Raw genomic sequence first — 23,967 nt, forward strand, 5'->3', positions numbered from 1 at the left:
GCTTTCTACTCCCGTAAAGATTTACACCCTCGGAAACCCTGTACAGGGTCGCTATGGGTCGGACCCGACTCGATGGCACTTAACAACAACAACAACAAGGATTTACACCCTCGGAAACCCTGTACAGGGTCGCTATGGGTCGGAACGGACTCGACGGCACTTAACAACAACAACAACAATGTGAGGGTTATCTGTAGAAGACGATTATTTAATCCTTTTGTGTTCCAAAGGATGCACTCCTATATTGCACACCAGTATTTTCAGCCTGTAAAGTTTCTTGGGAAGCTGCTATCTCAGTTGTGCTGTGTGCTACCATCTGGTGTGGTACTGTGTTACTCTAAAGAAACAGATTTCACCCGACCCAGCTTACTACCGGAGGCCTCTTGGGGGCATATGTGGCTCCCATATTTGTATCAAAATCCATATTCAAAAATTGTTTTCCTTGAGTTCAGGATGTTTTCCATTACTGAAAATACCATGGAACCAACAATAAAGTCAAAGCAAAAATAATTCAGTTATGAAAGTTAAAAACTGCAGTAGACAGGGATATTCTGAGGATTGTTGTTGTATATCTGTGGGGGCTTTAAAAAGTTCATGGGAAAACATCCCTTTGTCTTGTAAATCTATTTTCCATGAACTTTTGAAATCCCCTTGTCTCTGTATGTTTTAACAGAAACTTTATGGATCTTTATTCCCTTCTTTCAGTGAATATTTTTTTAGCAGTGCACATAGAAATTCTGTCTGCTTTATTTTATCAGTATAAGTTTTTGAAGGCTTCAAAGATGAATAATTTTAAAAAGAGTTAATTTTGCTTATATTATAAAGTTGGAGTCTTTGTGTGGTGCTAGACTGCTAACCAAAAGTTCAAACCCACCATTTACTCCACGGAAACATTATGCAATGACAAAATGAGTGGGAATTGACTAGAATGGCAATTAACAACCACCACATAAAGTTAAGTATGTTGTTATGTTCTGTTCCTACTCATAGCGACCCTTTATAGGATTTCCTAGGCTATAAATCTTTACGGGAACAGGAAGCCTCATCTTTCTCCCATGGAACAAACAGCTGGTAGTTTCGAACTGCTGACCCTGAGGTTAGCAACCCGATTCGTAACTACTACACTACCAGAGCTCCTTAAAGTTAAGTATAATGGTAGGTAAAAATGTATTGCTGCTAGAGTTATCATTCATACAGTACAGGTTTATTCCAAACAACATGCTATATAACATGTCTCTGTGATTAGTGGATGACTGCAGATAAGTTCTGTAATATACTTGTCTTAGTCTCATCAGGGTGCCTTCAGAAAAACCAAAATAGTCAAAAAAGAAAAAGGAGTCTGCTGGGCCAGTGAAATTCAAAGCAGAAAGGTCAACTCAGAAGGTTTAACGCAACTGTTGTGTTGGGACTCCCAAGGAGTCATCTTGATAGATTTTCTCAAAGGACACAGGGCCATCATGGGCTTATTATGAAGTTTTCAGAAACCTGAAAGCTATATTGGTGAGAAAAAGGCCAGTTCGGGGCTTTTTTCCACCCCCATCATGACAACGCATCTGCTTGTCCTTACTGAATAGCAAGGACTGTCTTATGAGAATTTAGTTGGAAACCCTGTCCCATGGACCCTACAGCCCTGGTCTTACCCTCGACATTTTTTCCCAAACTCCAGGAACATTTAAGAGGAACAGACAGGATTTAAGTCCCTCAGGGATTCCAAAACTGCATCCTTGTGTAAGTCAAGGAATGCAGAATTCTTCAGAGAAGGATTAAAGCGCCCCTGACCTTGAATGAAATCTAGTTCAAAGTTAGCCTGTAATGTAGAACTGTTCATAAGGATTTTGACACTGAATCTCTAGGGGATCAAACTCTTAATTTTTCTCCCATGTAGTGGCTGGTGAGTTTGAACCACCAAACTTGAGGTTGGCAACCCAATACTTAGCCCTCTGCACCACCAGGACCTCTTAGAGAACTGGTAACACCAGTTCTACAGTTGTATAGATCTAGATACAGGAATATTTTGATGAGCAACAGCTTCACAGTTTGATACTTTAATAAAGGTTTCTGTATAGCAGTACTTTGTGACATACCCATGTGTATCTTTTTTTTTTTTTTTTTTTATGTTTTTGTGAATTATGTGTTAGTTTACATGGGTGAACATTATCTTTACATTCATTCTATCATACTTTGTTTCATTGCAATGGTCACAATCCCTTACATACATCATCAAACAACCAAAGGGTACATACACCCCACACGCCTGCCCCCAGTCACCAGCCCACAGCTCCTCTCCCTCTCTGAGTCCAGAGTCCCCAGCCACTCCTGGCCACGTCATCACCTCTGCCTCCATCCCTAGTGTCACTGCCTCCCTGGACAGGGTCTCACTTGCAGTTCACTCCAGGGATCCCCTCTCCTGGACTGCAAAATCAGCCACTCCCATCCTTTTGTTACCAAACATTTACATTTACCTTTCCAACACTCACTGTCAGACCTGATAGCAGTCATTCCCTATTGAACCACTGGAGTCCTTTCCCCCTCACCTTTTATTAACCCTATCCAGCCAGGTTGGAAATAATTCAGTGGAGATTCTACCTTTCCCTGTATCCTCTGGAGCTAGGTTCCCTATTGAAAGCTTGTAAGCCAGTTACTTCTTGCCTTTGTTGTTCCCCCATTTTGGGTAGCCATTGTCTAAGTTCTCTATCCCTGTCGACCCTGTGTACCAAGGGGATGGGAATGATTCTCATTGTAGAGATTTGTCCGCTCCTTTGTCATACTGCATCCACAAGCGTAGGTCAAGTTCATCCACTTGTAGTGAGCTACTCTTTCTTTTTTGTTTTGTTCCTCTTTCTTCCTCTAGTAGTGTTTTGATCATCCAGCCATTGATGCCAAGTCAAATGGGTACTATCTGTAACTGTGAGTGTTCTTGTGCATCTCCCTCACTTCATATCAGCTGGATGCTTCACACTCTGTTCTTGTCCTCTGGGGCCATGACCCTACCCCTGTACTTCTGCTTTAGAATTTGTTTACATGTAGTGGTTTATTATAGTATCACAGGTGAACCAGCTGAGTGTCTGAAATCTTGAATACCCGTGGGCACGTTTAAAACTTATGGAAAGATACTTTAAATTCCATTTGTTCTTAAAGCTTGACTTCCTCAGAAATATTACTCACAGTGTAGAACTGTGCCATAGGTTTCTGAGACTGTAACTCTGTTCAAGACATGGTCTCTTGTGAGTGGTAGGAGTTAAAACTTTGACCTCTTAAAGGCTGACTCTTCTCTGCCCATTTTCACTAGAATCTGAACCACTGATACCCTGGAGCCTCATTCAGTCCTTAGTCACTATGGGAATTACACCTGCAATAGTTACACATGCAGTTGCTTTATAAATGAGGGTTTAGAAGTTAGGATGTGGGAAAAAAAAAGTTTACTATAAAAGAAACATTTGATAAGTACCTAAGTATATGCCTTTTAAATGTTTGTAGTGTTTACACAATCTCCTTGTAATGATTTGATATACTTGTAAACTTTAGATATGATTCAGAATGTGAAATGGGTTGCGCCTATATACTATTGTATTTGGTTTAAGACCATTAGTTTGGTAATTATTGGCTCTGGGATCACTAATTTCTTAATCAATTCTGATCTATTTTGTGGACTATATAGTCATTTAAAAAAAATAATAAAATGGTTATGAAATATCTATTTCAGAACCCAGCGACTTGACTCTAAAAATTTACAGAGCTGAATCATATGCTGGTCTCCAAGAGTTTAAAGCAGCCATAGAAGATTTAAATGCAGTTCTCTGTCAACTTCCAAATTGGCCTGAGGTAAAATTACATTTGCCACTTGACTAAACTTTAAAATTTTAATTGTAGGAAAAAGGCCTTCGCTAATGGGTATAAGTTTTAGCAAAATGGATTTGTTAACTCTTCAAATATATGAGGTTCTAGAAATCTAGCATCTGTTTTGAGTGGAGGAGTATCTTTTGATATATTTTTTTTAATTGTAAGAAGCCTTGTTTCATAAATGAAGAAGAAAGTGAATTAGAACAGAATAAGAGATTTTAGACAAAATTTCTATATTGATAGCTAGAAATACAACCTGCCATATTTTGAAGCTGGATCCAAATTGGACTTCCTTGAAGTAGGAGGTTCTTTAGTGGAAATGGAAGAGGCCCTAGAGGCTGGAAAACAGGAATTATCATGAGAATCAAGTGGTTAGGCAGTGACTTAATACAGCAAATGGTGCAAAGAGGGTTGCCTTGCCCATATGATTTTGAAGAACATATGAGACATTTAAGTTTATTAATTAACAGCCAATTTATTGATTTCTACTTTTACCAAATCAGCAAGGCAAAACAGTCCTTTCCCACATCTGCACTTCAAGCTGAAAGTTACTTTTTTCTTTGACTGATTTCTTGTTGTTCCTTCGTAAAGTCGGTTCTGATTCATTTTGTTGTTGTGAAGTGCAGTCGAGTTAGTTCCGTCCTATAGCAACCCTGTATAGTTTCCTAGGAGAGGCTGGGGGGTTTGAACCACTTGAACTTTATGGTTAGCAGTTCACAGCTTATCCTACAGTGACACACTAACTCTAAACTACCTTAGAGGATAATATACCAGGATGCTGTAAAAGTTATGCATTAATAAAAAAAATTTTGTGATGGCATGACTGGTTAGTGTTACAAAAATATATACTAAGAATAAGAGTTCAAATAGGAGGGGACTTCCAAATGAATGTGGTAAAATTTCATTATCTTTTTATTCTATTTTAATATTTATTCATAGTCTGTATGGATAGCTTTAAAACTTGAAAGATGCTTTAAAAAGGAAAGAATTATTTAGACTGAAGTGATGTATTACAATATATGTATATATATTTAGCCATATAAAAGGTAGCTAAAAAATAACCGAATTATGTTTGGCTAGAAGATTCTTAGACTTTTCTGATACACTTATCAGTTGACACTTTGTTCCAAGACAGTGTGGACTGACTCACAAATTTAATTTCAGTTTTACTGAAGATAAGTAGTGGTATGCTAGTTTTTTATATAAGTGAACTCATTTATGAAGGACAAAAAAACCAACAGTCTAGAGTGTGGGTAAAATCTGCTGCAAAAGATCTTTTTTTTTTTAAAGTAATAAAGAGCAAAGATGTCACTATGAGGACTAAGGTGCCCCTGACTCAAACCATGGTATTTTCAGTCACCTCATATGCATGTGAAAATGGAGCAGTGAATAAGGAAGACTGGAAAATAATTGATACATTTGAATTATTGTGAAGAACATTGAAAGTTTGCCAGAAAAACAAATCTTTTTTGGAAAAAGTACACCTGGAATGCCCCTTAGAAGTGAGGCTGGTGAGACTTGGTCTCATTTACTTTGGACTCCAGAGGAGCCAGTCCCTGGAGAAATACATTGTACTTATAAACTAGAGGGTCAGCAAAGAGGAAGATGACACTGTGGCAGCAACAGTGAGCTCAAAGTGAGCAGCGATTGTGAGGATGGAGCTGAGCAGGGCAGTGTTTGGTTCTGTTGTACGTAGGGTCACTGACTCTAGAGTACCTAGCAACAACAGAAGTCTAAAGATGAAAAGTGTTTTATCTTTAAGTACTTTCTTTAAAAAATATCCTAGGCAGTCATGCATTCCCAATAGTCAGAAGCTGTTTACCTTATTGCCTTGATGCTAAAATGAATGATTTTTCACATTTAAATTTTTTTTTTAAATCTTCATGTGCCTTGAAGTCAGCAAACATTATATCTATCATTTTCTTTTCACCTTATTATTGAATTTATAATCCGTCAGCCAGTGATACTTTAAAATGAGGGGACCTGGTGTTTCTGGTTTTACCAAACAAATTCTGATTTTCTGTGGAACTTTGGCTAAGTCATTATCTGGGCCTCGACACCAGTGTGTGATACCTTTAAAAGCTTTATATTCCTCAGATTCGTTCCGAGTTTAAAACCAGCATTTGTGAGCACACTGTCTTGTCTTTGCTTGATAAAGATTCTTTTGAAAAAACAATTCTATCCGTAAAGATTTTGTTTGTCTTCTTTTGTTGAAGGTCTACTTCAGGAAAGGAAAAGTACTCCATGATGCAGGTTTCTTAGGTGATGCCTTACAACTATTTCTTCAGTGCTTAGCCCTTGATGAAGATTTTGCACCTGCAAAACTGGAAGTAGAAAAGGTAATCTGTTTACAGACTATAGTAGTTCAAGGCAGGGCTAAAACTGGTCCTTTTCCAAATGCCAAATAGAAGATTGGATTAGAAGCTTAAGTGTATGAATCAAATCTGGTAGCAATTTGACATTTCATACTTCTGAAATCAGAACATTTCACTCACAGGCATTAAAATGCAATAGTTTTGCTTAGAAAAATTTGGAAGTTCCTTAATAGTGTGTTCTGTCGTTCCTTAACAGTATGTTCTGTCTGAGCCAGACTAGTTGTCCTTCATCAAATATTGCTATCATGCTATTTCTGCTCAGGAATATTGATTGGCCTGTCTTTTGCCATTTACTTCAGATGGATGCTCTGCTTACTTTCCATGAGTGCCAGTGGCACTCTCCTCACACACACCAGACTCATAGTGACTCAGTATTAGGTTTCTGAGGCTGTACATCTTTTGGGATCAAAAAGACTTAATCTGTCTTCTGCAGAGCAGCTGGTGTATTTGAATTGCTGACTTGTGCTTAGTAATCCACTGCTCCAGTCAGCTTATTTAGCTTTATTTTTTTTCTCAATACTCCATACATGACTTTTTGTTTTATGGTGGTATGTATTAATTTTAGAAAATGGCAGGGGCTGGAAGCAGGAGTGAGGTGGTCCTCTGGTCTTATGACTTTAGGAAATACTGGATTAGACCAGGTTAAACAGGTTTCTTCAGAATTTATCCATCTTTTTATATGCTAGCATGAAAAGAGCATCTAGCTTTTCTCAAACTGAGTCACAGAAATCTAAATGACTAGTATCTTTGAAAACACTCTTTGGGAAAATCTACCTTAATACAAATTCGTTGCCCGCATCATGATGTTCTCATTATTGTTGTTGTTGTTGTTAAGTGCCGTTGAGTCGATTCCGACCCATAGCGACCCTGTATAGGGTTTCCAAGGAGCAGTTGGTGAGCTTGAACTGCCGATCTTGCAATTCAAATGGCTTTGCACTCTGGCGCATTAACCCACAGCGCCACACCAGGACTCTGATGTTCTCATAATTACCCCCAAACAGGACCCATTATGTATCTCCTTTCTAGTGTTTGTTGCAGTGTGGCTCGTGACTTCTATATCAGAAGCACCTAGGTACATGTTTGATATACCACAGCCCTATGGAATCAAAATCTCTGGAGCTGGAACATATTTAACAAACACGCCAGGTGAATCTTTTGTACCCTTAAGTATGAGAACTTTGAAATTTTCCTCAGGTCTCAACTCCCATATGAATCCAGCCAACATTGATAATATCTTCTATGAGGTATATTGTGGAGGAATTTCATAAAGTTCATGAACAAATGGAATTTAAAAATCATGGAATTTTTCTCATACGCTGTAATCCATTGATTTAGAATAAATTGTTCACTGTTGTGTGTTGTATGAGTATTCCATGTTTGTTAATGCTATTCCTGGTGAATTGCAAAGTTTTTAAGAGCTTATAATTTTGCATTTTCCATGTTCCTGGACATACGTACATTTGTGGCAATATTTGTTTTTTTGGGTAATAAGGTCAAGTGAATGCAAAACAACTGATGTTTTGAAATATTTTCTTTTTCACATATACTATTGTTATTATGTGCCGTTTAGTCAGTTCTGACTCATAGTGACCCTATGCACAGCAGAAACACTGCCCAGTCCTGTACCATCCTCACAGTTATTCCTATGTTTGAGTCCATTGCTGCTGCCAATCCATCTTGTTGGGAGTTTTCCTCTTTTTCACTGATCTTCCACTTTACCAACCATGATGTTCTTCTCCAGGGAGTATTTCCTCCTGACAGCATGTTCAGTGTATGAGAGACTTTAAAAATATATACTTTAAAAATAAAACTCTACTTCCCACTATAATTTTTTTCAGTTGTGATATTATTTACATGTATAAACTGGATAGATTTTGTAGTTCACTGAGTTTATGGAAATGTATATGACCATGTAACAGCACCCCAATCAGGAAACCCTATACAGGGCCGCTATGGGTCTGAATCGACTAAATGGCACCTAACAACAACAACAATTAAAACATCATTCTAGAATGTTCCCTTAGTCTCCTTTCCTATAAATCCTTAACCTAATCCCAAAGGCAGTTACTATTCTGACTTCTGTCCCCATAGAGTAGTTTTGCTTATTCTGGAACCTCACCTGAATGGAAGCATAACAGTATGCACTCTTTTCTCTCTTGTGTCTGGCTGTATTTTTTTTTTTTTTTTTTTTTTTGTATAACACATTTTTTTTTTTTAACTTTTTGTTTTGAATTGTGTGAAGGTTTACAGACAGATCATATGTTTTATATTCACCTTGTCTCATCTCAATGATTGCAGTTTCCCTCCATGCAGCAACAGTTACCCTATTTCCATTCCACCCACTTTCCCTTTGCCTTTCAACTTTGTCCTTAGGAAAATGTTGCCTGCTTGATTTTGAAGGATTGACCATTCCATTGTGACATACCTTTATTGTTGTTGTTGTTGTTAAGTGCCGCGGAGTCGGTTCCGACTGTACAGGGTTTCCAAGGCTGTAAATCTTTACGGGAACAGAAAGCCTCATTTTTCTCCCGCGGGACAGCTGGTAGTTTTGAACTGCTGACCTTGCGGGTCACAGCCCGATTCGTAACCACTACGCTACCAGAGCCTCCTTACCAGTGTTATTGTCTTCCCTATATGCCTATCTTCTGCTGGCTGAAAATTGGGCTGTTACGGTGAGTTCTTTTCCAGATCTAAAGAGTGGTTAAGGGCTTTAATCTCATGTTCGTCTAGTCCCTTTATGACCACTAAGCCTGGTCTTTTTTTTTATAATTTTGCATTTTGTTCTACATTTTGTCTCACTCTGTCTGGGACCTTCTCACGTGATAACTTTCAGAACCTCTGGTAGCAGTAGCCAGGCACCATCTACTTCTTCAGCTCTCAGAATCAACAGACCATGTTTTTGAGGTACATCCATATTTTCCTTTCTATTTTATTATTCACTCAATTGAATGAACATCTCATAATTTGTGGTATTCACATTTAGTAATTGTTCACCAAGTGACTTTCATTTGGGATGTTTCCAGGGTTTTTTGTTTTGTTTTGATGAATAAAACTTCTGTGAACATTCTAGTACTAATCATTTTGTATACATTGTTTTTGTATCTTTAAGGCAAATACCTAAGAGGGAAACTGAATTGCTAGGTTATAGGTTAGGTGTGTGCTGAATACTTTCGTTGCTTTTAATCAGAGGAAATGTAAAAACATAAATCTTTGTTCATTAAGTGAGGTATTGATTAGACACCTAATAGGAATGCATACTTTCATTTTACATTGAAATTACTTCCTTGCAATAAATTGTGACTTTTTCCATGTTTTATGTATTTGAATGCTAGATCAAATGAAAATTTCAAAACCAAATTTAGGTTTTGAAAATGTTCCAACTACTTGACACCTAAAACTTTCAGAATCTCTTTCATTTCCTACTAACAAGGTCTTCCCCTATCTTAATCTACATTATTTTTCCTTCAGAGTTTTAGGTGTATTCCTGATATTAGCACCCGAGATATTTTCTTTAGCAGCTATTCTGAAGGCAGCTGCCCTTTGTTGCTCCCAGTAAAGTGCTGAGTAGTATTGATTGTCACAGAAGATTAGCTGTTCAGTGAAAACTACTTTCAGTGTAAATACAGGGAATTTTAATAGTTTTCACTTAGAAGCACAAGTTCTTTAGTTCACATAAAAACTTCTAAGAACAACCTTAACATTTATTATTGTTTCATTAATCTGTTTTTATTACTTTCTATTGTTTTATTATTTTCTACTTCTCTTAAGAGCTCCTTTCCTTTTGTTTTTTATAATCGTATTTCAGTTACCCTTTATGTTGGGCACCTTCTCATTCTGCTACTCTAATTATTCCATGCCTTCTTTTTGAAGTTTAAGTTGTGGTTTTCAGATGTTTTGACCCTATTGAATCGACTAGCCTAGTTTTTGTTTTGTTTTGTTTTGTTTTTCAAGACTTTTCTTCAGTTTAGCAATTAGTTATTTTTATCATATGAGGCACCCATTAAGCCAAGAACTTGCTGAGATGTAGATACTTGCTTCAAATTGAAAATGCCAAACCATATGAGATACCAACTTCAGTAATTATTGCATCAGTGGAAATTTGACCTTTTTTCCACCAATTTCTGGACTTTAGCCACAGGTTCTTCATTCATTGTGGTTGACTGTCTTTCTTCTCTTGGTTAATTTTTGAGGTCTTCCTGACCTTCCATGGAATGATTGTTCCATCTAAAAACTATTGTGTGGGGCAGCATTCCCGTAAACTTGTTGCAAAACTTCAATGATTTGGAAAGATGTTTAATTGAGTTTTGTTAAAAATTTGATATTAGCCCTGACCTCAATATTTCCATGGCACAAAAAGTGTTTATTTATTTACTTATTTATTTTTTAAAGGCTCCCTAGAGTCCTGATATGGCACTGTGGGTGTATGCGCTGGCCCGCAGGGTCAGTTTGAACTGCAAGGTTGTCAGTTCAAGCCTACCAGCTGCTCCTTGGAAACCTTACACAAGGTTGTCATGAGTAAGAACTGACTCTATGGCACTTAATAACAACAACAACAACAACAACAACAAAGAAATTTAAGTCCTGGTGTGGCGTTGTAGGATAAGCACTCAACTACAAAGTCGGTTTGAACTGTAAGGTCGGCAGTTCAAATTCACCAGTCACTCCTTGGAAACCCTATACAGGGTCGCTAAGGGTTGGAACCAACTTGATGGCATTTAACAATGACAACAATGAGACTAAGGAATCCTGGTATGGCACTGCTGGATTAAGCAATGGACTGCTAACCAGGAAGCTGACAGTTCAAACCCACCAGCTGCTCCTTGGAAACTGTGTGTAGGGTCATTGTGAGTTAGAACCAGCTTGATGGCACTTAACAACAATTAGACTATGACAAATATATTACTGAGAACTTGTCTGCAGTCATTCTCTGATCACAGACACATATTCAAACACATTTTGTTTGGAATAAACCCATGCATATGTGTTCTGGAATCCTAGAGTAATAAATGTATTTGATTTAGCCTCGTGTTACCTATCCTGTTGAGTCCTGGTGTGGCACTGTGGGCTAATGCGCCAGGCTGCAAAGTCATTTGAACTGCATGTTCAGTGGTTCAAGCTCATGAGCTGCTCCTTGGAAAACCCTATATAGGGTTGCTGTGGGTTGGAATCAACTCGACAACACTTAATAACAACAACAGCAACATTCTCCCATGGCCCATTAAAAATAATGCCTGCTGAAAACTTTGTAAAAATTCTTAAATATTAAGTAAATTTATATTAAATTCTCCAGAACCAAATATTTTCTATTGTTATAATTTCTGTAATACTTACCTTACAGATTTTGTGTGATTTATTATCTCCTGAAAACTTAAAAGAAGGCCTGAAGGAATCTTCTTGGAGTTCATTACCATCTGCAAAAAATAAAACTTTTGGATTTCCTTCAGTAATGGAAGAAACTTACTCTCCTAGTGATCTTAGCCCAGAGCAGGTAAGGGATGAAAAGGATGATCTTTGGTTTAGCAGATCTATTATCTTTACAAACTGAGATCTTCGCAGTCCTGATTTCAAGTGCAGATTGCTCTCAGCTATCTCAACTATATAAATAACAAGTAACCACACTAAGGAGCTTCTTTTTTTTGGTGCATCTTGTTATTATTAATATGTATTGCATATGGTATTACAGCTCCTGTTACCCTTCTCAGATGTTCATTCACAAATGTTTAATGGATCAATGGAATGATTTACAAAGATAATGGAAATAATAATAATGAAAACTAAAAGAGAAAAAGGACACCTTCAATTTATATTAGAACCCACATACACTGTGGCTTTTGAAATTAAATAGCATTGTAATTTGAGGACTACCTATACTAGGATTTAAGGCTTTTAACCTATTTGACTAGTTTCTGTGGAGTTCATTCTGATTCCTGGTGATGCTGTTTGTGTCAGGATAGAATTGTGTACCATGGAGTTTTCAGTGGTTGATTTCTCACAAGTAGATTGCTTAGACTTTTTTTCAAGGTGCCTCTGACTAGACTTGAACTTGCATCCTTTCAGTTAACAGCTGAATTTATTAGCCATTTGCATCACCCAAGGCCACCTTTAGCTTGTTTAGCATTATCTTAGTATAATTTGATCTGTGGCCTTTTATTTGAAAGCATATCTGTTTGTATGAGATAGTTGCTGATTAATCACAGTGTTAGGTCACCTGAATACCAGAACACATCTAGTCTCTTAGAATTCATTTTAGTGTTCTCAGGGTTAGAGCAAGTATAGTAACATGATTGTTCAAGTCTCATTATAACATAAGCCACCTTGACGTCTGTTGCTATGTAAGTACATGCAAAATCATTTACTTTCCAAAGTTTTGGAATTAAAACTTAGAGATGTTACAGTGAATATGATAAAACATTGAAATTTCATTTCAGTTTGGTTCCTAGTAAGATTAATATTCTGTTATCTAAAGAATAGGGTCGCTGTCAGTCAGAATTGCCTTAATGACCTGCAACAAAGAATTACAGTTATTTTGTTTATTGTCCTGTTGTATAGAATGAAGCAATTCCAGAGGTCACTTCAGAACCTGTCAAAGGAAGCTTAAACCGGGCTCAGTCAGCACAAGCTATCAATTCAGCAGAAATGCCTGCCAGAGAAGATTGTTTAAAAAGAGTTTCCTCAGAGCCTTTACTCTCAGTTCAAGAAAAAGGTGCTCTGCTGAAAAGAAAGCTGTCTCGTTTAGAACAGGATGTGGTAGTAAATGAAGATGGAAGAAATAAGCTTAAAAAGCAAGGAGGTAAAAGTATTGCTAGTCTTTTATATAAAATAAATTGATTTATTCAAAATGACCATTAATTTTTTTTTTTCTTAACAAAGATCATACTTTATGTTTTGATAGAAACTCCCAGTGATGTCTGTACATTATCTTTAGTTTGTGGTGACATCCCAGAAGAATTAATAGATGTCTCAGATTTTGAGTGTTCCCTCTGCATGAGGTAAGTATATAAAATTTTATAAAAGATGAGTATTTTGTATTAGTATAAATAAAAGTATGGCAATAAATAAACACAGTAATAGACAATATAGCATAATACTGTGCTAAAAACAGAAAGATACATACATTTTAATACTAGGTCTATCCTTTTATACTTCGGGCACATTATTTCACCTCTGACCCTTGATTTTCCTTATTGAGCAAGTGGTGTCTGTATAGCTGTGTTTTGAGAATCAATGGCTAAAGTATAAAAAGAACCTGGGAGATTGTAAAGTGCTATAAAGACTTTCATAAAACGTGAAGGTATTATTGAGCTTAAATAATTTTGTGGGTGAGAATATTATGTACTAGGTATAATGATTCTTTCTTGTTAGTTTATTTTAACCATAAAATCATTTTTATGTAATATTGGATAAGGATTTTCATTAGTCAGAATATTTTTAATTCTAGAAGATTAATGTTTTTAAAAAGAGCATTTCAGCAATATAAATAGTGGTTGTTAGAGCCAAAGGAACATTGTGTGAAGAGTCAGGAGACCCTGTGCTATCCAGTCTCATCTGGTAGTAACCAGCTATAGTCCTGAGATGTTCTTTCACTCTTAGCCTCAGAGGTGAGGTGATTAGACCAGGCAATGACTAACATACTTTACACATTTAGCAGCATTTCCTAGGATTCAGAAGTATCAAGAAATATATATAATATAAAGTAAAACTCATTTTTATGCATGTGGATTGTTTGGATTTCATATACAGTGAACCATATGAGAGCTGGTGCTCGAAGACTTACCTTGTTTATCTGGGGCTCGGAACTTTTCTACCTTTGACAGGGTGCACTCATACCACTTTTCTATCACTTCATTTAGTGGGAGATACTTGAGATTTCCTTCTCTGATAAGTTTCCACCTTATACAGATTCTGACTTTTGCAGGTTTTACTCTTTAGTATTGTTGTTAAGTGTCATGTCAGTTTCGACTCATTGCAATCCTATTGGGGTGTTGAGGTCTAATGCACTGGACTGTATAGTCAGTTTGAACTGCAAGGTTGGTGGTTCAAGTTCACCACCCGCTCCTCAGAAACTCTATATAGGAACGCTGTGGGTCAGAACCTACTCTACAGCACGTAACAACATAGGCTTCAAAGGCGTGGCTGGTGGGTTTGAGTCACCAACCTTAGGGTTAGCAGTCCAGTGCTTATTCTACAGCATCACACCAGAACTCCCATATACAGAACTGTATAATACTAAGGGTTACTATTTAGAATTCAGGAGCCCTGGTGTGGCACTGTGGATTAATGCACTGTACTGCACAGTCTATTCGAACCACAAGGTTAGTAGTTCAAGCTCACCAGCTGCTCCTCAGAAACCATATACAGAGTTGCTATGGGTTGGAACCAACTTGGGAACATTTAACGACAACAAAATTTAGGATTCAACTGTAATATTTATGAGATATTCTTATTTATGAATTTTGTATAGTAAGGCTATTAGTAATGACACACTTTGCATTACTTATTTCAAACCAAGTCTTCGAAATCTTGTGTGCATTTCATGTGCATCTCTCAATTTGCCTATGTACATTTCAGGCGCTTATTAGTCTCATGTGACTGTTTTTGGTTAAATGCCGTCATCTCGGTTCTTTCTTGACTCATAGCTATCTCATATAGGATTTCTGAGGAGCAGCTGGTGAGCTTGAACCACTGACTCTGGGGTTCATTACACTAGGACTCATGTGACTGTTGTTGTTATGGTCGGTTCCGACCCATAGTGACCCTGTACAGAGTTTCCGAGGCTGTAAATCTTTATGGGAGCAGAAAGCCTCATCTTTCTCCCGTGGAACAGCTGGTAGTTGTGAACTGCTGACCTTATGGTTCGTAGCCTGATTCGTAACCACTATGCATGTGACTAGTAGCTGTCATATTAACCCAGCTGGACTCCTGGGTTAATAAGGTTGGTGGTCCTTTCCCACCAGCCACTTCTTGGAAACCATGTACAGGATCACTGTGTGTAGGAACCGACTTTACAGCACTTAGCAACAACAAACCTTTCACAAGGTACTCTGTGGATGGAGAACTTAAGAAGTCCCCACCCACTGCCATCAAGTTGTTTCTGATTCATAGTGACCCTGTGTAGGATTTCTGAAACTCTAAATCTTTACAGAAATAGAAAGCTCATCTTTCTCCTGTGGAGCCACTGGTTGCTTTGAACCGCTGACCTTGTGTTATCAGTGCATTGTTTATCCTGCAGTGCCACTAGAGCTCCCTTGCAAAAAGTTCAGAGGTGCATAATTACATTTACCATTGCCCTGGGCAGCCTACCCTACCTGCTGGGCCCTCCTTCTTCCTCCATAATAATGGTCCCATTATTAAGATTAGTGTGTTCACAGTTTCCACTAAATAACTTGATGTAAGTAAAAACTAACATGTATTTTTGTTTAACTTCAGGTTGTTTTTTGAGCCAGTGACAACCCCTTGTGGACATTCATTCTGTAAGAATTGTCTTGAACGTTGTTTAGATCACACACCATATTGCCCACTTTGCAAAGAAAGCTTAAAAGAGGTAAATGTTTGTATACACATGTGTTTATTGCCCTTAAATTTGGCAATAAGGTTTGATTTCTGTTTAGTCATGAAAACAGTCTCTATTATGTTAAAAATGAGTTGCATTATATATACTAAGTGACAAAAGAGGATACTATTTTATACCTATATGCTAATGTTGCAGAAAACTGATAGGTTGTAGGAGAAGAGAAGTTATGAAGACCAGGCCCCTTGTATTTTGGTTTTTAAAAAAATGTGTGATATGTGTGGTCTGGTCTGGTCAAGTCTCTTGGGTAAAGATTATTCTGTTTTAATGACAAGCATATTGAGGATACCCCAGTGCTATCTCCTCCCCCCTGAGGCATGTTTCATCCCCCTGTACCTCTAGAACAATGCTCTCCCTTAGTACTTTCTGCATTGATAGAAATATTCTATATCTGTGCTATCCAAATGGTAGCCATTAACCAGGAGTGGCTATTAAACACTCGGGATGTGGTCACTGTGACTGAGGGGAAGTGTATTTTTAATTTTATTTAATTTTTATTAGATTTCGGAAGGCGTCTGTGGCTGGCAGCTGCCACCTTGGGCCACACAGCTCTAGAAAGTGGTAGACTGGAAAGAAGAGGGGGAGGCATAGCTTCCCACACCCTGCTTGTATAATCAGTGATCCATGCTAATAACTTACAATAGGAAAAACTAGAGACCTCAAATGGGTATCTGTGTAGCTGATGGGGAGACAGCACCTGAATCATTCATGCTTGAATGAGTGGAGTGAAGCGGAACAGCAATGGTAGTGGCAGCATTTAATAGGCAGAGGTGACAGAGTTGGTTAAAGAAAAAAGAGTCTTCCAAATATGAATAAACAAGCTAATAAAATGGATTTTATTATCGAATATGCTTGGAGTTATATCCTATATAGAAAAAATGGATATGGATATTATAATAGCCATATGTATTGTGGAAGTCCTGGTGTGGTGCTTCAGAATAATGCACTAGACCACAGGGTACATTTGAACCTCAAGGGTGGGTCAGACCCAACAGCTGCTCCTTGGAACCGACTCGATTATACTTAACAACATGTGTATTGTTACATTTCATGTCTTAAAATACAGAAACCAAAACCATTTCCAGAATGTTCACAATGTTGGGAAACATAAGATAAACTTAATTCTTAAGGAGTTTTTTAAGTTACATTTTTAACAAATATGTGCAGTATTTTTAGATAAGTATTCTAAACATACTATTTCCCCTGTTTCCAGTAGTTATAGCTATTCTCTTATCTTATCCTTTTTTCCAGATTAACAATTATATCCATTAGTTTATATTTAGTATATAAAAAAAAAACCTACTGCCATGGAGTTGATTCTGAATTATGGCCACCCTACGTAGGGTTTCTGAGGCTGTAAATCTTTATGAGAGCACAAAGCCTCATCTTTTCTCTCATGGAGCAACTGGTGTATTCAAACTGCTAACTTTGCAGTTAAGCAACCCAACATGTAACCCACTATTCCACTAGTGCATTTAAACATCTTGGTGTGGTGCTGTAGGATAAGCAGCACTAGACTGTAAACTACAAAGTTGGCAGTTCATACCCACTAGCTGCTCCTCAGAAACCCTAAATGGACTTGACATTATTTAGGAGCAACAACCACTTAAAAATATTTGGAGTTTAAAGAAAAATACATTAAACATGTAACTTGAAGATATAATTAGCTTCTTGTGTAAGTATAAGTTTATTCAGTATCCCAGCTTTGAAAAACACACCTCATATTCAGCTAAACCTGTGAGAACCAGAACTTGATGGGAATGCTCTTGTTTTTCTGGGCCTCACATGTTTACTCCTTTGACAAGGTGCTGCCTTGCCACCTTTCTATCACTCATTTTAGTGAAAAATATTTGAGTTTTACATCTTTGACAGGTCTTGACCTTTCATAGGTTCCAGCTATCCCAGTTTGTAATGTAATATGATTTGTAAAATATAAATATATAATGAAAACATAAATTGGCATACTCTACATATAGTTTTAAGGAGCTCTGGTAGCGTAGTGGTTACGAATTGGGCTGCGAACCTTAAGGTCAGCAGTTCGAAACTACCAGCCGCTCCTCGGGAGAAAGATGAGGCTTTCTACTCCCGTAAAGATTTACACCCTTGGAAACCCTGTACAGGGTCGCTATGGGTCGGAACCGACTCGACGGCACTTCACAACAACATATAGTTTTATACTTTTTAACTTATTTTTTCTCATTTCTTCATTTAAAACATAATTTTCATAGCTGCATAGTTCCCCAGTGAATTAACATTTCTGTTATTTTGATCTTTTACAAATATATATAATGCCTTAATGAATATCATTTAAAATTAATGATTGATCTATATTAGACCATTTCCTTAGGATAAAATCCTGGGAAGTTAATTACTGCATCAAAGACTATGTGTTACAAGGCTTTTAAAACCTATTGTCAAATTGCCTTTAGGTATTTGAAATACTAGAATCATAGCTTTCAGTATTGCAACAACATGTAAGCTACCACAGTACAACAAAATGACAGACAAATGATGGGAATTACCTTCCGGCCCCATATGCACACATTTAGATTCCTGTTAGCATTACCAGAGAAGTTCTGTTTCTCCAAATTTAATACAGAGATAAAAATTTTATTTTATTTTTGAGGTGTTAATTGTAAATACATCTTTATTAATTTAAGAGAAAATGGTGATAGGACTGCTTTATTAATGTTTAAAATTTGATGCATTTTATAATAAACTCTTTAAGTTCTCTGTGCATAGATTCTGTGCTAAAGGGTACTCTTCTGCAGGCTGTAGCTAAGCCAGTGGTTCTCAAAGTGTGTTCCTTGGACTAACAGTATCTGCATCACTTTGAAACTTTGTTAGAAATGCAAATTCTCAGACCCTGCTCCAAACCTACTAAAACAGAAACTCTGGGGTGGACCTCAGTAGTATGTATTTAAATAAACTCTTATTCATGCTAAAGTTTGAAAAGCTCTACTGTAGCCAATTTCCCAGCTTCTCACATTTCTTAGTCTGTTCTTCATTGGGTAATTACAACTTCCCCCTTTATATTTGCTGGTTCTGCAGATGAAAGGATGGCTTCTCTTTATCTTTTCCTCACTCATTATGCTTATTTGGGCATTTTCTTTGCCTAAAGTTCTGTGCACACATCCTGACCTGGTCCCTGGCCCTGATCAATTTTTAGTTTGATTCCTGTACCATGATATGTCTGTGTCCCCATAATTCAGTTTACAGTATGGCAATTGCCTTTTGTTTGTAGCACAGGGGGCTTAAAAAATAATTAAGAAAGGTAAAGCTTTTTGAGCCAGACCTTAAAAGACAGGTAGGTTTTTCATAGGCAGAGTTGTTTTAGCTGGCTTTTAATACTTGGAATAAGGAATGGCACAAATGCATGAGGTAAATGCTTTTTTAAAGAGCATTCAGGGAGTTATGTTAAATATACCATTTGGTTTACAGTCAGAGGAATGGATCATGTAGGAACAAAAACCTCTTGACTTCAGGGTCGGAATGACACTGGAAAGAAATGACAATGACAATGGAAAGAAAATCTGAAAGAAAGTTTATCAGAATATTATTTCACTGAAATTGTGAACAAAGAAAAGGGATAGTCTTATTTTCCTTAAATAAGGCAAAATATATTGTTTTCTTATATTCCTTATTTAGTTTTTGTTTCTCAGAACAGTAGTGTCAGGTACCCAAGAGCTGTCAGATGTCAATTGGCCTTTGATGTGGGAGATGGTAGGGGCAGGGTTGATTTCTGCTGATAAAAGGATTTCTGATCATGGCAAGAGAACGAACAATCTCATGTACTGTGCTTGGTTCAAGTTGTAACCATGTATCTTTGATACTCTCCAGCAGAGCTTTATGCAGATTTTCCTTTGACTTCATGCATTATAATGTTTCCCCCTACTAATTAAAGTAATTCTGAATTGACTGTATATGTGTATAATAAGAGCTTTAATATCTCAGTTCAACTCTTTTGCCTGTATTGTATTATAGGAAAAAATTTACTGGATTGTAACATAATACTGTCTTTTAGTATCTAGCAGATAGGAGGTACTGTGTCACACAGCTGTTGGAAGAATTAATAGTGAAGTATCTGCCTAATGAGCTGTCTGAGAGAAAAAAAATATATGATGAAGAAACTGCTGAACTCTCACAGTAAGTTTCTTATAAAAATTAACACATACATAATCAAATTATGAACTATTACCCTTCAAGATAGAGGAGAAACCTTCTTACAAGTTGGATCCTTTCTTCAGTTCACAGTCTAGTCAAAGGCACATTTTCAACAGGTAGTGGTCAGTTCATCTGGTAAGTTCCCAAAGTTCTGTTGGGAATTACTGATTTAGCTCCCTGTGCTAAAGCAGTATTACATTTATGTGGGGAGGAATTTCCTGCAATAACATCAGGAAACAGAGAATAGAGAGGTGGAGCCGAAAGTAGTGATGCCAGCAACCCTGATGTATCATGGCAGGGCAGTAAATGGATCAGGAGGACAGTGGAACAGAAAGGGCCAAGTAGAGAGCTGGAGGGGGATGAGACCTTGAGGCTTGAGATCAAAATTGAAAGGGGTGACTGAGAGTCAAATCTTAGGTAATGAAAGTGTAGACTGGGAACAGGATGGAAGTGAACATTAGGAAGGAAAAGCCTGAGTCAGTACGAGATGACACTGGGGTTTAATGGTACATGCCACTACTAAGAGGACCTCATGGTGAATCAAGGCTGCATGGGTTGTACTTGGTTTTGTTTGTTCTGCAATTTTTCTCTCTCATACTTTTCTTCTTTTTGTTTTTTTTAACCCCCTTTATATTGCTTGTCTTTAACCAGTCAGATGGATCTCTCTTTCTTTCTTAGCTTTTTAGTTCTTAACTCTCACTTTCTTTTAATAGCATACACTAAAAGAAAAAAAGATACAATTTTTTATGCTGTTCTTATTTTAACAACTGTTTGTTCCTATTGTCTTTGACAATATAAATTGAACATTTTACAATTCTCAATTTCTAAAAAAGAAATTTATTGCACTTGTGTGTGATCTTTACTTTTTCAGTATATGCCCATCAGATTTATTTTGTGGTCAATGGCCAAGACAAAGAGTTCTCTACTTTACAAACATTGCTTGTCTTCTTAAGGAATCGGTATTTTTTTTTTAAGGAATCGGTATTTTATCATGTGATTTTTATGGAAAGTGCCTGGTAGAAAATACTCTGTTGTGCAGATTATGAAGCTTTTTATTGACACAGAAGACTGTGAATATAAGAAAGCCACAGTTAAACTTTTAAAATCCTCAACACAGTGATGCATCCTGACTGCCATAGAAGAGGGTGTAAACCCATGACAATAGAATTGTAAAGTGAGGAGAGCTGAGAGAGTGATTTCTTTTCTGTTTACTCACTGGTTATTTTATTTTTAAAAACACTAGGGCAACTCATTCAGTGGCACTTAAAAAACAATTTTCTAATTCATAAGCATGTTGTCAGTGTGCTGTGGAATCTATCCCAACTCATCACCACCTGATAGGACAGAGAAGAATAGAACTGCCTCATACGGTTTCCTAGGCTGTCATCTTTGTGGAAGCTTATTGCCTAGTCTTTTCTGTCATGGAGCTGCTGGGTGGGTTTAAACTGCCAACCTTTTGGTTAGCAGTCAACTTGTTAACTATTGTACTAGCAAAGCAAAAACCAGACCCACTGCCATTTGAGTCTATTCCTATTCATAGTGACCCCATCGGACTGCATTAGAACTGCTTCCTGAGACTACATATTTACAGGAGCAGACAGCCTCTTCATTCTCCCTCTGGGTAGCTGGTGAGTTTGAACCACCAACTTTATGGTTAGCAGCCCATTGCTAACCCAGTGTACCACAGAGCTTAATTCATAGGTACTACTGAAATCCTCAGTTATGTTGCTAAGCAGAGTCTCCATGATGGTAAAGTACACATATTATAAGGAGAGGAACTAACTCCTGTATTTTTAAACATGTTTTAATTGACCATTACTTCTGCACACATAATTTAAGATAATGTTCAAGGAAAACTAGAAAATATAAATGAACAGAGTTTGGGGGAAAGCCATATTCCTGCAATGCAGAGGGACTCCCCCTTGATATACTGGCATAAATTCTTCTAGCCTTTACTATATATAAACAAAGTTGGGATCATATTGCTAATTATTCTATGGTCTCTTATATTTAATATAATTTTTTTCAAGTTAATATCTGCATATGTCATTTTTTAATGGAAACAAGATACTTCATTTTGTAAATAAGCCATTAGTCCCCTCTTTTTGGTTCTAAGTTTTGGTTACTATACACAATGCTACAGTGAATATTCCTCTAGCATCTTTAACATGTCACCTTATGTTGGACTAATTTTTGTTTTACATGAATTCATTATTGTTGTGACCTTTACTCATTTTTGTTATATGTTCTAACATACAGTAATGAAACTTTTTTTCTTTTTTAGCTTGACCAAGAATGTTCCAATATTTGTTTGCACTATGGCCTACCCCACTGTGCCTTGCCCTCTTCATGTATTTGAGCCAAGATACAGACTGATGATTCGAAGAAGTATGCAGACTGGAACAAAACAGTTTGGGATGTGTGTCAGTGACACACAAAATAGGTGTGTTTTATGTGTGCTTGTTAAGTGCGGTTAAGTCGGTTCCAATGTTCTTATTTATATTGGAACTGCCTTTGAATATGGTAAAAGCTTGCATGCTGGTACTTGAATTTCAATATTAATCAAAGTTTTTCACTTAGTTTTGCAGATTATGGTTGTATGTTACAAATTAGAAATGTGCATTTCTTACCTGATGGAAGATCTGTGGTTGATACAGTTGGAGGAAAGCGGTTTAGAGTGTTAAAAAGAGGAATGAAGGATGGATATTGCACTGCAGATATTGAATATCTCGAAGATATTAAGGTACTAACGAATGTTCTTTTCCAGAATGCATTAATTTTTCTAAATTTGTTCTTCTGGTAGTCTTTGGTATGTTCAATATTCTTTGCCAATGCCTTAATTCAAATACATGGATTCTTCAGTCTTCCTTATTGTCCAGCTTTCACATGCATATGAAGCAGTTGAAATACTGTGGCTTGGGTTAGACATACCTCAGTCCTCAAAGTGACATCTTGGCTTTTTAATACCCTAAAGAAGTCTTTTGTCGCATATTTGCCCAGTGCAATACATTGTTTGAGTTGACTGCTGTTTCCATAAGTATTGATTGTGGATCCAAGGAAAATGAATTCCTTGACATCTTTAGTCTTTTCTTCACTTATCATGATGATGTTTATTGGTCTGGTTGTGAGGATTTTGGTTTATGTTGAGTTTTATGTAATTCATACTAAAGGCCATACAGTCTTTGATCTTCCTCAGTAAGTGCTACAAGTCCTCTTTCCTTTCAGCAAATATGGCTGTGTCATCTGCATATCACAAGTTATTAATGAGCTCCCTCCATTCCTGATGCCATGCTCTTCATGAAGTCTATATCTGTCTTATAAGTACAGCAAATGCTCCTTAAAAATGAGGATGGTGAGAGTTTGTCTCACAGACATTGGACGTGTTATTAGGAGGAACCAGTCTCTGGAGAAAGACACCATGCTTGGTGGAGTATAAGTGAAAAAGAGGAAGACTCTATACAACAACAACAAAAAGTATTGCAATGAGGATGCCAGTTCATACATTCAAACAAAATGTGTTGGAACATATCCCTAGAATCAGTGAATTGCTGCAGATAAGTTCTCTCAGTAATATACTTTTTAAGTCTGATTAGGGTGCCTTCAAAAAAAATGTTCAGAGTCTTCCCAGTGAATCAGCTGTTGTTAGGTGCCATCAAGCCAATTTCTACTCATAGCAACCCACTATAGGGTTTCCAAGGAGCGACTGCTAAGTTTGAACCATCTGCCTTGTAGTTCAAACCAACCTAGTGGTTCTACACTATCCTACAGTGCCACACCAGGCCTCCATTGGATCAGGTAATGGTAGTGGTGGTGGTGGTGGTTATGTACTGTGGAATCGGTTTTGACTCATAGTGACCCTGTATAGGATTTCTTGAGGCTGTAAATCTTTACTGGAATGGAAAATCTTATCTTTCTCCCATGGAACAAGATCAGAAGGTTGTAGTGACTGTTCTTTGGGGACTGCAAAGGAGTTACCTGGATATATTTTATGAAAGGGCACAAGCTGATCATGGAGAGTTA

The 23,967-nt window shown here is 37.2% G+C and overlaps 1 protein-coding gene across 1 annotated transcript in view; it reads left to right on the forward strand.

Annotated features, from left to right (window-relative positions):
- The window catches only part of LONRF1 (LON peptidase N-terminal domain and ring finger 1), a 43,020-nt gene that overhangs the window by 10,088 nt on the left and 8,965 nt on the right, over window positions 1-23,967 (forward strand). The window contains exons 2-10 of the mRNA XM_006834479.1: window positions 3,704-3,822; window positions 6,057-6,179; window positions 11,554-11,703; window positions 12,765-13,005; window positions 13,108-13,204; window positions 15,642-15,756; window positions 19,808-19,929; window positions 22,232-22,390; window positions 22,528-22,690. Coding sequence (XP_006834542.1) covers window positions 3,704-3,822; window positions 6,057-6,179; window positions 11,554-11,703; window positions 12,765-13,005; window positions 13,108-13,204; window positions 15,642-15,756; window positions 19,808-19,929; window positions 22,232-22,390; window positions 22,528-22,690 — 1,289 coding nt within the window. The remainder of the gene's footprint in view (window positions 1-3,703; window positions 3,823-6,056; window positions 6,180-11,553; window positions 11,704-12,764; window positions 13,006-13,107; window positions 13,205-15,641; window positions 15,757-19,807; window positions 19,930-22,231; window positions 22,391-22,527; window positions 22,691-23,967) is intronic.

This window comes from Chrysochloris asiatica, unplaced genomic scaffold (genome assembly GCF_000296735.1).
Source record: "Chrysochloris asiatica unplaced genomic scaffold, ChrAsi1.0 scaffold00011, whole genome shotgun sequence".
Classification (NCBI taxonomy): Eukaryota; Metazoa; Chordata; class Mammalia; order Afrosoricida; family Chrysochloridae; genus Chrysochloris; species Chrysochloris asiatica.